General features: G+C 55.3%; 2 protein-coding genes across 3 annotated transcripts in view; both read right to left on the bottom strand.

Moving 5' to 3' along the window:
- The window catches only part of LOC144945376 (paxillin-like), a 44,336-nt gene extending 41,917 nt beyond the window's left edge, over positions 1 to 2,419 (bottom strand). For both annotated transcript variants that reach the window (XM_078873872.1, XM_078873873.1), the window contains exon 1: positions 2,181 to 2,419. In XM_078873872.1, coding sequence (XP_078729998.1) covers positions 2,181 to 2,193 — 13 coding nt within the window. In that variant the 5' untranslated portion in view covers positions 2,194 to 2,419. The remainder of the gene's footprint in view (positions 1 to 2,180) is intronic.
- A 4,741-nt stretch (positions 2,420 to 7,160) lies between these two features.
- Positions 7,161 to 13,098, bottom strand: LOC144945379 (uncharacterized). Its single transcript, XM_078873875.1, has 6 exons — positions 12,935 to 13,098; positions 11,179 to 12,284; positions 10,173 to 10,308; positions 9,412 to 9,536; positions 8,785 to 8,911; positions 7,161 to 7,672 (listed from the first exon to the last, which is right to left on the bottom strand). Exons 1-6 carry the CDS (start codon positions 13,076 to 13,078, stop codon positions 7,577 to 7,579), a joined length of 1,734 nt encoding a protein of 577 aa, XP_078730001.1. The 5' UTR covers positions 13,079 to 13,098; the 3' UTR covers positions 7,161 to 7,576.
- Between the last annotated feature and the right edge of the window lie 19 nt (positions 13,099 to 13,117).

The raw sequence follows: 13,117 nt of genomic DNA, 5'->3' as shown, positions 1-13,117 counted from the left end.
GGCCGGGTATGGGTAGCCGGGTATCGGGTAGGGTACGGGTATCCGGTTGCGACTTCTGCTCACAAGGCAGGAGGAACTCGAAGGTTTTACTCTCCACATCTGGCAACGCGGTATGGGTCTCCTCTCCCCGCTTCGGCAGCAGTGGGATTGGACGGGGCCACGCCCTGACCACAACTCCCAAAAAGTTCCACCAACCCACAGGACCACTGACACAATCACAGCAGTGACAAGTTCTACCACCCACACCACCACTCACACACAGTCGTGACAAGTTACACCACCCACACCACCACCCACACAATCACAGCAGTGACAACATCCACCACCCACACCACCACTCACACAATCACAGCAGTGACAACATCCACCACCCACACCACCACTCACACAATCACAGTCGTGACAAGTTACACCACCCACACCACCACCCACACAATCACAGCAGTGACAACATCCACCACCCACACCACCACTCACACAATCACAGCAGTGACAACATCCACCACCCACACCACCACTCACACAATCACAGCAGTGACAAGTTCCACCACCCACACCACCACTCACACAATCACAGCAGTGACAAGCACCACCACCCACACCACCACTCACACAATCACAGCAGTGACAACATCCACCACCCACACCACCACTCACACAATCACAGCAGTGACAAGTTCCACCACCCACACCACCACTCACACAATCACAGTCGTGACAAGTTACACCACCCACACCACCACCCACACAATCACAGCAGTGACAAGCACCACCACCCACACCACCACTCACACAATCACAGCAGTGACAACATCCACCACCCACACCACCACCCACACAATCACAGCAGTGACAACATCCACCACCCACACCACCACTCACACAATCACAGTCGTGACAAGTTACACCACCCACACCACCACTCACACAATCACAGCAGTGACAACATCCACCACCCACACCACCACCCACACAATCACAGCAGTGACAACATCCACCACCCACACCACCACTCACACAATCACAGCAGTGACAACATCCACCACCCACACCACCACTCACACAATCACAGCAGTGACAAGTTCCACCACCCACACCACCACTCACACAATCACAGCAGTGACACCACCCACACCACCACTCACACACAGAAGTGCCACACTCCCCAATACTATAAAATGCTGCACTTACTAACTAATACCTGACTTTTAAATACTTCATATGAGAGTGTTGATCTCCCCAGTAGGTCACTAACAACCCAATACTCTCCAGCGCATAACTGAGGCGCTTAGATTCTGCAAGTTTACAGGAACTCGACCCACCAACATTTCACTACTTCGTACACTCCGGTACCTAAAGCCCAAGTTCCCCTACCCCAGTGATCCAGTACTTTAACTTGCCACACTTTCACGACTCTACCCCCCTTAGGACCTGCCACGCGTTATCCTAACCCCGAGTGACTCCTCCATCAGCTCGAATCCTGTACGCCCCGACGCGAACTCGGTAACTAAACGTGAAGCCAATCGAGAAGCACTCCCGCGAGTGCGGCGATTCCGAGTGCGGTGTCCGTGCGTCCGTGACTTCGTTTAAAGGTGTCCGCGCCTCGTATGGCACGGGGCGCGACTCGCAACACACGACCAAGTGGCAGGGCAACACCCGAACGTGTGCAGGAGAAGAAGAAGCAGCAACTTGGGGAGTGTCACGGCACGGGGCTGGCGGCAAAGGCGGCGCACAGCAAGAGAGATGATGAGAGATGATGGGACTCGATGCAGCGGTGGAAGTCTCCAAAGTGTGAAGGAGGCATGGCAGTGACGGGAGTCGGAATAGTGGATGGTGGCGGTCATTAGTTCATCGCCGGAGGGAGTCAATACATAGAGAAGAAGTCGAGCAAACAACAACAAGGGGGGGGGGGCAAGGCGGCGGTCAGGGTCCAGGGGAGTTTCAGGCAGTCGGGGGGGGGGGGGCAGCCAAGGGAGTCGGGCAGGGTAACGGGGTAACGGAGTCCCGGGGTAACGGCGGAGACGTCGAAACGGTGCACGGCGAGGGCGGAGCGAGAGACAACGGGACGAGGGGAGAGTGTGGGGAGAGTGAGGGGAGAGTGTGGGGAGAGTGAGGGGAGAGTGAGGGGAGCGGAGAGGCATCGCGGGGGACGACGACGAAGACGCGACTCGCTCGCTCACCTAGGTCGTCCATTGGATACGACGGGGAATGGAGATGTGACAGGCGGGCGGGAGAGCTCCTTGAAGAGAGAGCTTGGTGGTGGTGGTGGCGGCTGCTGCAGGTGGAGTCGTCGTTGTCGTCGCTACGAGCGAGTGGCTCCTCGTTAGTGGCGGGGAGGAGACGAAATCACAGTCCTACTGCTGCTGCTGTTGACCGAACCATCACCGCAGCGTCGCCATCTTGGTGGGGGGGGGGGAGAGTCGGGGGGGGGAATCGCGCGCGGAGCGATACACGGCGGCCAACGAGCCCCAGAGGCGGGGGCGCGGCGGAGGGGAAGTAGTGCGCGGGAGGGGAAGTAGTGCGCGGCGCGGGAGGGGCGTGGAGGGGTTGGTGGCGGCGGGGTGAGAAGGGGGTGAAGCGGCCTGCGTGGGCGCGACCGTTACACCGCCCCCACCCCCGCGGGGGCAGCGGCAGCAGCAGCGCAGTGATTGACGGCGCAAACTGAGGGGAAATATCACCTCATAAGATTAGCTATGCACATTTTAAATTACATTTTGTTAAACCCTGAGGCTAGCTGCGTAGCATTATTGAAGTCACATTTCCCACGGGCTCACACTCTATATACATTGCACACCGAAGGGGAGGACTATGATGTAATAATACCCTGTGGCTATCTGCATATAGGACTATTATGTAATAATAACCTGTGGCTATCTGTATATAGGTAAATGGCCGAAACATAATTTTATGTTTTTCAGAAAATGCTTAACTTGTTGCTAGTGCCGTAGAATTCATTAAGGGGCCGTCCATAAATGACGTCACGCGATTTTGGACGATTTTTGACCCCCCCCCCCTCGTCACAAAAAGTCAGACCCCCCCTCAAATATGACGTCACAAAGCTCTGCCCCCCCCCACCCCAAATAAAACATGCTTCAAATCGCTTTAAACTATTGTCATTGTAGTGCGTATTTAATGTGGCGCTGCACTCTGATGTAGGATAAAAAAAAGAGAAAACATTTATTTAAAAGTATATTTAATTAATTAGAACATTTTGTCCTTATTTATTTAAAGTTGCGCATTTTGATGTGACGTCACATTTCTCAACCCCCCCCCCCCCCATTACACATCGTCACAAATGTCTGACTCCCCCTCGGTGCGTGACGTCATTTATGGACGGCCCCTAAGTGGCATTTCCCGTCAGCTCACACGGATTCACATTGCAAACTGAGGGGGAAATATCACTTAAGATAACAGCCCAGCGAAGTAAATAAAAAAAGTTTAGTTTTCGTGTAACCAATTTAATGCTGCTGCTGTTGCTGTTGGGTGAAAATAGCGACAGTGGCGGGGGAATTAAAGAAGCTTGCATCGTCGATTTCAGCTGCCGCTCACCGTTACACCACCAGCGGGGCGCCTTTGCCAAACTATAAATAAAAATAACTTTTCGTCATATTGTTTAACTCGGTGTTACAACAAGAAAAAACGTGTGGAGGCAAAACTTGGTTGAAATAAATCGGTTTATTTTCCTTTATGATACGGAACGGGGCCAACAAACAAATTTTGAAAAATTGTACACGGCTCTCAATTGCAAACAAGTAAACCCGTAAAAACAAAGTTTTTCACTATAAATCCTTTATATGCGTGGCATCGGGGCGGCTAGAGTCCTCTCGTCCTCTGGCTTGAGATGGCTGCCACCTATGGGTCAGATGATTGTCTGGCAGCATTAAACAATTGGTAATTAAATATTTAAAAAAATTTCCCTAAACAGTGTAAAATTTAGGAAATTTTTTTTCACGAAAATGCATTGTCACGCACAACGAGTCTGTGTGCAAAATGTCAGCTCGATTGGATCACGGGAAGTGGGTTAAAAAACGACCGAAAGATTTGCACGGTCCTAAGCAAGCAAGCGAACTTAATATAAAGGATTTAAAAATACGAAACTTTAAACCGAACGCAGAAAAACAAGAACAAGCAACGGCATCGGACACGAGCCCCGCGACGAATCCCTTCCTTGCGTTAAGGGCCATTGCCCGAAACGTCGCCACTTCAAAAGTATATTTTAAATACCACGGTGTTGCTGACGATTGCGTGGGGGTTTTTTATATCCCATGTACGGATTTAAAATACAAATCGAGACAAACATTTCCCCTCGGATGTTTTGGTTTCACTGGGTGACCTAATATCCCTGCAGAGCCGAGTGTAACACTCACCAATCACTGACCGGCAGATGTTTACATTTCAGCGCGACAGACGTTGACAGACGTTGTCTCGACGTTCGAGCTCAGACAAGAGACAAACTGACAGCAAACCCCCTCGAAACCAAACACCCGGCACGCCACATCCAGTATACCCCAGGGATTCATTTCACGCTGCGAGGACTGGCTTAGAGAATGGATAATCAGCTCACAGCACTATTATACCACTAGATCACAATGTACGCCTATCCGTAATAATCCCATATTATTGTACAGCCTACATGCCTAATCATTGTAAGTATGGTACTCCTAACACGAGACTACAATGTACACCCATCAACAATAATCCCATATTATTGTCCCATGGCAGGGTCAAGCATGGTTGGTAATGTACGCTGCGAAAGAAGTTCAACATACAAAGTCTTTCAGTTGCACGACTTCGGTTGTGGTGTGCAGGTCGTGGGTTCGATCCCGACCCCGAAACCTGCTATATATTTGTAGTTTGCGTGTCTCTCCTCGTGGTCGTGTGGATTTTACTCCGGGTCCTCCGGTTTTCCCCTCCACATTTAGAAACACGCGTTCACGGTATCTGGCTGATATACATTTCGACATAAGCCACTTCGTTGAGCTATCATTTATGGCCACGTTGCTGCTGAAAAAGAGCTCCATAGCTCAGTGGGGCCTTACTCCGTAAAATAAAACAATTCTCGCTGTGGTTTTCCCACCTGATGATGACTGCTTGTGTTGCGATCGAAACGTCGTGATTTATTTTATTTTATACCTACGTGACTTTACCGAAAGAACCAAAGAGTATGGATTCCTGCAGTCACGAAAGCTTCAAATCTAGATTCGAATCTAGATAGTAAAACAAAATTAGACAACCCCACAAGCCGTACTCATTCTTACTGACTCCGGAGGCAGGATGGGCTCCGAGTTAATCCCCATTGATAGCGAGCCACGATTGGAGGCCACTCAATCTCCCGCCGTGCCACCTGGCAGGGTAGCCACAACTATGGGTCACGGGGCGGGGGGTTACTTCACCGTGCTGGTGAGCTAAATCAGTGAGCATCGGCGTGCCAGTCTGGTACAGAACAATGGCTCTTCCTTCTCCCCAGCAGTGCCCACCACGTGGTACCAACACCGCCGATAGCACCAAGCTCAGACGCATTTCTCGAGGAGGAACCATCTCACTCTCTCGAGTGCCGTTCCTCCGGACGAAGCGTCTCGTTCACGTCAACGCAAGCGGCAGGAGAGCGGGCGGCTCGCCATCGGAGGTGGCGAGTTCAATTCCCGGTCGGAGGTTGACTCAACCCATCACAACTCTCTGCCAGTTGCCCTCTGGGAGGGGGGGGGGGGGGAGACTTGGCATCCGCCATAGGAACGTGGATTTCTCACCACCGCGTCGGAGCACTGAATGTTGAGGCGGGAAATCGATTTTTTACTTTTGAGTCAAGCGCCCTCACGTCAGAGTGCTCCGCCCCCAGCTGGAAGGACTCAAGTTGTAAATCTCAGTCGGGGTCAACTCAGCTCACCATTACTACCCTAATTATCCCTCGACAGATCATGGTAAGTCAAGTGATCCTCTAAACGGCAATACTGGCTCCAGCCATGGGTGGCTGCAGGGCGGACACCGTAGATGAGTGCAGGCCGCACCACCTGCTGCGAGCACGGAGGACAACGTTTCATCTCTTTTCCCACTGCACAAGTCGAGCCGCGCTGGGGCCGTGCCGAGGCCAGCCCGGCCCAGCCCGGCCCAGCCCGGCCCAGCCCGGCAGGCAAGACGCGGCAACATTACTGCAAGAGCCGAGAGTCGTGCCGCTTAAAACATTCGCACACAATCAACGAGTCCTTGGCCCTGCCTGACTCCCCACCCCCCACCCTCCCGGCGAGCCAGACTGGGTTTGGTTCCGCCACGCCGAGGCAAAAGAAAAAGAGGCGGTGGGAAAAAAAATCAACGGCTCCTTGCGAGCCCCCGCAGCTGGGGCCGAGACGTAGGGGCGCAAAGGTGCGGCAATTAAAACAAGCGCGACGAGAAAAACTCGCAAAAAAAACCCCACAAGAACGGCCGACATCCAACTGGGCGCTTTGACGCTTTAATCTCGGCGCGTCGACTCCCTGGAGTGGACGGCCACTCGGCAGCCAGCCGACGCTACGGCCACCAGTTCGGCAATCCATGCGCTGCGAGTCGCAAGTGTCACCGCACCGCCACCGCCACGACCCTGCTGCCCAAACGGTATCGGCACGGCACGTTGTTGTTGTCGTCGTTGTTGTTGTTTTGGCAGGACTGCCCGGGCAAACGTCACGGGCACACGAGTAGATGATCTGGTCAAGAGCATTCGAATCAGACCGGCGAAAGTCTCCCCGTGTCTTCCAAGCTCCTGCGCACATCACAAGACAGAGATCCTCCATATAGCGTCGACAGACTTTTTGGAGCAAGTGCTGTTAGCGAGTAGGCCGGCACGTCACGGCACACGAGGGGTGGGTGGCCAGCACCACACCCAGCTGCCTTTGGCTCCCCAGTGGCGATGTTTACACACCGCACCAGGTAATCATCTGAGACCGAGTTGACCTAAGGGAGGCCCAGGAACGGTTCAGATAATCCATCATTGGTGTTGGCCGTGAACGGGAATCGAACTCGGGTCGCCGGGTTCATAGTGCAGCGCGCTAACCGCTTCGCCAGCTCTGCCCACACAAAGAACAACACGGACACAGACACACAATCAGACACACAATCAGACACACAATCAGACACACAATCAGACACACAATCAGACACACAATCAGACACACAGCGTTACAGGTCTCAAACGTGCTTTATTGTTTGTTGCCGGGCACTGTTGAGCACGATGTCGGACGTTCCGCTCCACGTGCTGGGAGCTTCTTTCTTCTCCCTTCTTCCTGAAGCTCCCAACTAGTGGGCTCAAGTAGACCCGTTAAGGTACAGAATTGAAAACAAAGAGCTCTTGCCAAGTAGACCGGCAGAAGCGAGGACATTCACTTAAACTAACGGTGATTTATATTTGTGCACCGTTTTCAACTTCTCTTCGTGCACTGCAGTTGCTTTTGCCCCGGTTGCCGTTCGCTTCACTGTCGTGCTCGTTGTTATCGCTCCTCCCTCTTGTCTGGCGACCCCCCCACCTCCCGCTCACCCTTTGCCAACGAGACTCGAACGGCCGTCCACTGGAGTTGTCATCCGAGTGAAACCAAATCAAGTTTCAAACCCCTCACCATTTCAGCTGCAGGTACTTGGTGTGCTGTTCCATCAATGCCATCTCCGCTTCAACATCCGAGTCGTTGGAATCGTCCGTGGAATCCAGATCCTGCGGACGGAGGATGCGAGATCACCACAATCAGGCCAACGTCGCTCCAACATCGTGCCAATATTTTGTCAGCGTGACGTCACCATCATCAAAGTTTTCGATACGAGGGCTGGTTGGCTGTGCGCGCGAGTTCGTCTGCTCTTGGCAGGGTTCACGTTGCGAAAGAGTCCTCGGTTCGCAAATACCGATCGGCGTCCCGAACCGCCAGCACACCTTGGACCACAGGGGCCTCGGAGAAACCGTTTGCCCGTTAAGCCCAGCGACTCTTTTAACACCGCGAGCGACGCAGGGAAAAACTTTCATCTGCTGTCCGTTGCGTGGGCGACTTATACAAAAAAATTGAACGCTGACAATGATCTGGGAAAATGTTGCATCGGAGAAGATAAATAACGAAGTACAGGCACACACAGCATAAAGCGCTCAGGGTGCATTCTGGGTAAACGGAGCGCTGTACCAAACAGCGCTCTAGGAGGTGACTACAACACGGTTTCAATGGAAATGCGTTACCAACAGCGCTATAGCAAACAGCGCTATAGGAGGTCACTACAACATGGTTCCAGTGGAGATGCGTGACCTACAGCTCGAATTTTTTTTACCGATGAGAAGACATCTTCAGAAGACGGAAGCTTGTGTTGCCTCCGAAACGCCGTGATTTAATTTATTTGTTTTCTTTTTTAATCTACGTGACTTTACCGAAAAAACCAAACAGTATAATTAATTGTTTGTTGAGTTCCTGAGTGTGACTGCGCCAGGATTGGGCAAGGACACGGTAGCATCACTCTGCCCTTCGACTCGTCACACTTACAACAATTACAAATGCTTAAGAACGCACAATTTTAAAAAATAAAACATACAATTTTGAAGAATTAACAAAATCGGACCTTTTGGGGGGTAGTGCGGGGGGGGGGGGTAGCGTAAAACGAAAGACGAGTAACCGCGCCTCTCAACGCTCGTTTGGGAGACTCGCGTGCGTGTGTGTGGAACTTCTTTCGCACCGTACGTAGCCAGCCGTGCTAACGGGAGGTGCGGACTCCGGAGAACGAGAAGAGGGGGGGGGGGAGTGGCGATGTCTTTCGGTGACAACCTGGGGCGGCGTAGCGCCGCTCGCTTACCGCGGCGGGGTGCGCCGCCAGCGCCGCCGCCGCCTCCAGGTACAGCTCGGCGGTGACGGCCGCCTGCAGCAGGTGGCAGTAGGACAGCCACTGGCGCGGTCCCAGCCGCCAGAGGAGCGAGCATACGCTGCACGCGCACACACAAAGACAAAGATCCCCCGTACAGCCTTGACAGACTGTTGGGCAAGTGCTATGAAGCACCTATGAAGGCAGGCACGGCAGACGAGGGGGTGGGTGGCCAGCACCACGCCCGACCGCCTTTGTCTCCCCAGTGGCGATGTTTACACACCGCACCAGGTACTCATTTCAGGCTGAGTAGACCTAGGAGAGGCCCAGGACGGGTTCAGATAATCGTCACCGGTGTTGGCCGTGAGCGGGAATCAAACTCGGGTCGCCGAATTAGTAGCGCGGCGCGCTAACCGCTGCACTACCACTCCACTACACACCGACACACACAAACAGTGCAAGACCCCAGTCTAAATGTTCGTCTAAACGAACTACACGAAGCAGCGCAATGCAAGATCCGAGGTCTCCTCCAACCGACCCCCGCGGCCACCGTGCCTGGCACGCACGTGCACACACAAGGGCAAGCACAAGGGCACACACAAGGGCACGCGCACTACTCACTCTACGACGGGGTAGAGCTCCACGGAGGACGTGTCGGGCGCCACCCCGGCCACGCCGCGCGACGCCATCTCCTCGAAGAGACCGGGGCACGAGCTCCGTGGCAGCGCCAGCACCGCCGTCTGTGGCTGCGGGCAAGCGGTGAACGACAACGGGACGACGTTGGCGCACGCAGACGGAGCGCGCCGTGGAGCAGAGCAGACCTCGCACGGGGACGGCGGTCACCGCATCATCATCATCATCATCGTCGCCGCCGCCGCTTTCAAGATGCGCCGCCTCTGCGGCCGTCTGGAACGCCTCTTCCGCTTAAGCTGTTAACGAAGCCACTGTAATTGTACTTTTATGTAATAATCTATATTGACAAACTCATTTCTTTAGAATAGATTTTCTGTGTTTGGCTTGTTGTCCTTCCCCCCGCACCTCTCACCAGCATGGTTGTCTACGTACGGTGCCCGGAAGAAGTTCAGCAGACTTCACGTGACACTATACACTCCACTTTTATACACTACACTATAACATACACTACACCACGATACTACATTGACAACTCATTTCTTTAGAACAGCTTCTCTGTGTTAAGTTGATTCTCTTTTCCCCCACACCTCCCCGATTAGCCACGGTTGGCTACGTACGGTGCGAAAGAAGTTCAACGTGCACACACGTACGTACAAGGTGGGCTCGCATACAGGGCAACGGGCGCGGCGGCATCGGCGTCGCCGGTGCCGTCAACTCAAGCGGCCGGTGGGCCGCGACTGCCCTTTTACCGATTTGCAGTCCCCGAGTTGTGCGATGGGGAATGTGCGCTCCGGGAAGAGCACGGAGGAGATTTCTGACTCGACGCAGAAGCTCTGAGACTTCCAGAAGACGACGTGGACGTGGCACGTGCCTCCCAGCTCCACCCTGGCGAGGAGCGGGCAGGGACAAGGGGCCACGCAGCAGACGCACGTGCGTACAGAATCAGAATATTTATTCACATTGGAGGAATCCTATGAGCTATGAAGCTCTTTTTCACGCTTTCGCGACTAATAGTACCCACCAGAGGTTTTTGTTGGGATCGCGTAAATATAAATGTGTCGTTAAACCCGCCACCAAAACGTGCCAATTAATGCCGAGTTCAGCACACCGGGTGTGTTGGAGAGTAAACTCACGACAACATTTACCGTGACGTTTCCCCGGTAATAACAACAACAAGCAACAACAAGCAGCATCATCAGGCGACGGCCAGATTTGCGGATAAATCCTTCTCCTGTTAGGGGCGGGTCAGAACGTTAAAACAACAATACAAACACACGATAGGAGTGCACAGTAGAGGAAAGGTAAACAAATCACTTAAAAAAATAAACATAAAACTAAACAATTTTTTATTTTACCACGTAAGGCCCACTGAGCTATGCAGCTCTTTTTCAGAAGTGGCCACAAAAATGACAGTTCAACGAAGTGGCTGATCACGTGGATATTTATAGCAATAGCCAAACACTCTGAACGCGTGTTGATGCTGATTCTAAATGTGGAGGGAAAAACCGGAGGACCCGGAGAAAAATCCACGCGACCAGAGGCAGAGAAAGAGTCGCAAACTCCAAATATACAGCAGCAGCAGGCATCTGGGTTGGGATTGAAACCACGACCTCCTGTACACCAAGCGAGGTAGTTAACATCTCGGCACCATCGATGGCGTGGCGTGCCGACCGCTGCTCCACCACCCTCTGCTGCTGGCAACGGAGCGCGATCCCGCGCGCTGCGCAGCGCACACGCGCGTGGAGGGACACTCACCTTATGACCTTGAACGGCGCGCTGGGCGGTGCGTCCGCGCGGGCCGCGGGGCCACCGCCGCCGTCGGTGCTGGCTAGTGGCGAGCCGTCAAGCACGCAAGGCGGCGGTGGTGGCGGCGCAGCGGGTGGACCTGTGGACTCCGCAGCGACGGGGAGCCACGCGGCTTTGGACTCGTCAGACGAGCCTGGCGGCAGGGCTGTCGCAGCCGCCGTCGACAACGACGACGACGACACAGACGGCGCCGTTGTTGGTGGTGGCACGCGGGCGCCATCGTATGAAGCAACCGCGAGCGAGCCGACAGGCTCCTCTGTGCAGGGCCGGAGCACGGCCTGGTGGTCGTCCCGGCCTGGCGGGCGAGCCACCGGATGCGGGCCGGACGACCGCCTGCTGCACAGGCCGGGGCCCTTGCAGGCGATGAACGCTGCCAACCGGGCGCAAGTCTCCGTGAATCCTGGCGCTGCAGGCGCTCCCCGCCCACTCGAGCCGGAGCTCCCACCGCCATCACCGCCACCACCACCGCCTCCACCGCAGGGGGTGGACGTGGGCGCGCTTGCGTGGGGCGACGCGAAACGTAGCGCAGAGACGGCTGTGGAATTCTTGAGACCGGGAGCCGAGGCCGAGAGTCGGTAGTTTTGTTCCGAAGGGGAAACCGGAGACCGGGGGGGATTGGTGGCGGCGATGGCGGTGGTGGGCGGCGGCGAAATCTCGGAGTGGCCGAACGGCGGCACGGCCACGGTGCCGTGCCCGCCAACGGGGGTCGGCGCAGAGTCCACAAAGGTGTGTTCATCTTCGTGGTCGTGGGCAGCGGGGACCGGTGTGCCGGACGTACCGGCGCCAGGCGGCAGAGGGGCCGCCGGTCGGTCTAACGAGACGGGGGCGCCAATCAGGCCGTCGTACCAACGGTTCCAGAGAACCGGGTCCAATGCCGCACCCGCAATGGGAGCACGTGGTGTTGGCGTCGGAGGCGGCGGTGGCAATGGTGGTGATGTTGGTGGCGGCGGAAACGGTGGTCGTGAGCCCACCCAGTAGGGGACGGTTTCCCCCGGGCCCGCGCGATCGCTGGCCTCTTGCAAATATCTCCAGTGGGGGTGACCATCGCTCAGGCCCTGCGGGGAGAGAGACGAGAGAGAGAATCGGCGTTGAAATTCATTGTGTGCGGCCTACGCAGGCTGCTGGGGACAGCGGTGTTCCAGAGCACCTATTGAGGCCCGAACGGTGCAGGATGGGATGGTGGCCAGCACCACGAGATGTCCAGCAGGGTCACGGGGTCAGAACGTTACAACAGCAAACAGAACAACAACACGACAGGCGAAACACCCGGGACCGGTTCAGATGATCATCACCGGCGTTGCTTGCGAGCGCGGGAATCGAACTCGGGTCACCGAGCTCGTAGCGCAGCGTGCCGACCGCTCCCCACAATCAAACACAAAGATTCCTCCTCCCCCCACCCTCTACGGCCTTGCATCACAGGAATATTCATTTATACCGCACGAGGAATCCAATGAGCCATGAAGCTCTTTGCACCGATGCCCAGTGAACGACGGGCTTGTTGGAGCGAGAGCTGTCGGCGAGAACTCCTCTGAAGAAGACCGGCACACGGCACACGGCACGCGGCCGAGGGTGGGGTGGGTTTGGAGGTGGTGGGGGTGGCGTGGTTCAGGCATCACCACCCCAGGTGGAGTTTCTCTCTGGCCACACCACGCACGTGAAGCCCGGCCCACGCGCCCACTGCCCCCACCCCCCCGCCCCCCCTCACCTGGTAGCAGTCATGGTCGGGGTGCACGGCGAGCGCCAGGCCCAGGCTCACGAAGAGGTCGTTGAAGTGGAGGTCCTCGCTCTGCGTCGTGTCGCAGAGGCAGAGCGAGAGCACGTCGTTCCGCGCGGAACACACGATCGCCATGAGCACGCGGTCACGGCACAGCCGCAGGAAGAGGCGCCG

This window comes from Lampetra fluviatilis, chromosome 37, assembly GCF_964198595.1.
Source record: "Lampetra fluviatilis chromosome 37, kcLamFluv1.1, whole genome shotgun sequence".
NCBI lineage: Eukaryota > Metazoa > Chordata > Hyperoartia > Petromyzontiformes > Petromyzontidae > Lampetra > Lampetra fluviatilis.
Note: the sequence above shows the minus strand (reverse complement) of the source record. Positions and strands in the feature narration are given on the sequence as shown.